Source organism: Echinops telfairi, unplaced genomic scaffold (assembly GCF_000313985.2).
Source record: "Echinops telfairi isolate 266 unplaced genomic scaffold, ASM31398v2 ScPeMD7_23;HRSCAF=83, whole genome shotgun sequence".
In the NCBI taxonomy this organism is placed as follows: Eukaryota; Metazoa; Chordata; class Mammalia; order Afrosoricida; family Tenrecidae; genus Echinops; species Echinops telfairi.
Genome location: NW_022103920.1, coordinates 7,409,443 through 7,410,815, shown reverse-complemented (window position 1 = coordinate 7,410,815; position 1,373 = coordinate 7,409,443). Strand labels below are relative to the sequence as shown.

Here is a 1,373-nt window from a genome sequence, read left to right as displayed (position 1 = left end):
ATACACACAAGTACATATGCACTTAAACACACACGGAGGAAGAACCGAGGGTAACGGAAGACTGACAAAGAACACCCATTCACGCATCCACACTAAAATGCTTGCGGCGTGTATAACCGATTTGCATGGTTTCACTGATGAGCAGACTGAAGGTTTAAAGACCAGCCCTCCCCGTCCCTGCCAAGACCTGAGGCGCTCACCTTCTGGCGCTGCTGGATGTTGGCCACGGTGTCGGGCTGGAAGTCCAGCTTGTCCGTGCGGCACAGTTTCCAGTAGAGGATGACCACGATCACCATGACGACGAGCACCGGGATGACCACGCCCACGATGACCCACAGGTTGTTGCTCTGGGCCTCTGGGGACGGCCTCTTCACCCTGTCCAGAGCTACAGGCAAGGGAGAGAAGGTTCCATACGACCTGACCTCCAAAGACCTCCTTGGGAGAGCACCGAGGCCCTCCCCTGGGGGCCAGGACCAGCAGGCTGCTTCATTTTGTGAAACTGTTATGGTTTTGTTTGGGGGGGGGCTTTTCATTTGTAAAGTGGCCACTTCGCTTCAAACGTCCTGCTGTGCTGTTGCGGGATGGTGTCTGTGCAGGGCCTTTCTCGTTGTGAATGTCTGACTCAAACTCACTACCACAAAGTCAATTCCACTGAGGAGGCCCCTACAGGACAAGGCCGAACGCCCCGTGGCTTTCTGTAACTCTTCGTGGGACTAGAAAGCCTCATCTTTCTCCTGCACAGCCCCCGGTGGTTTCCAACAGCTGACCGCGGTTGGCAGCCCAACGTGTAGCCCACTCCACCTCCAGGGACCTAACTCACAACATGAGACAAAGACCCTCAAAGGCGGGGTGACACAAAGGCAACAGCAAGGGTTCAAACACAAAAAGTTCGTGTCCCATCATCTTTTTGTCCTGTTCCTTCTTGCCTCCTTGGTTTGGTTTAGGGCAAATGTCACCGTTCCAGGCTTGTACGGTTTTTCAATCTGTGTGCTGAGCAAATAATTAGAGAAGCTGCATTATATGAAGAAGAGTGCAGCATCAGGATTGGAAAAAGGCTTATTTTAAAACTGCGCTACACAGATGACATAACCCTGCTTGCTGAAAGAGGAACTGAAGTACTTGCTGATGAAAATCAGGACTGCAGCCTTCTGTATGGATTATGACTCAATGTAATGAGCAAAATCCTCACAACTGGACATCATGATAAACGGAGAAAAGATGGAAGTTGTCAAAGATTTTACCTTGCTTGGATCCACAATCAATGCTCATGGAATCAGCAATCAGGAGATCAAAAGATATGTTGTGTTAGGAAAATCTGCTACGAAAGATCTCTTACTGAGGGTATTGAAAACCAAGGTTACTTTGAGGACTAC

The 1,373-nt window shown here is 49.9% G+C and overlaps 1 protein-coding gene across 1 annotated transcript in view; it reads right to left on the bottom strand.

Annotated features, from left to right (window-relative positions):
• KIAA1549 (KIAA1549 ortholog) overlaps window positions 1-1,373 on the bottom strand; it is a 66,084-nt gene that overhangs the window by 36,015 nt on the left and 28,696 nt on the right. Inside the window, exon 8 of the mRNA XM_030885270.2 lies at window positions 201-385. Coding sequence (XP_030741130.2) covers window positions 201-385 — 185 coding nt within the window. The remainder of the gene's footprint in view (window positions 1-200; window positions 386-1,373) is intronic.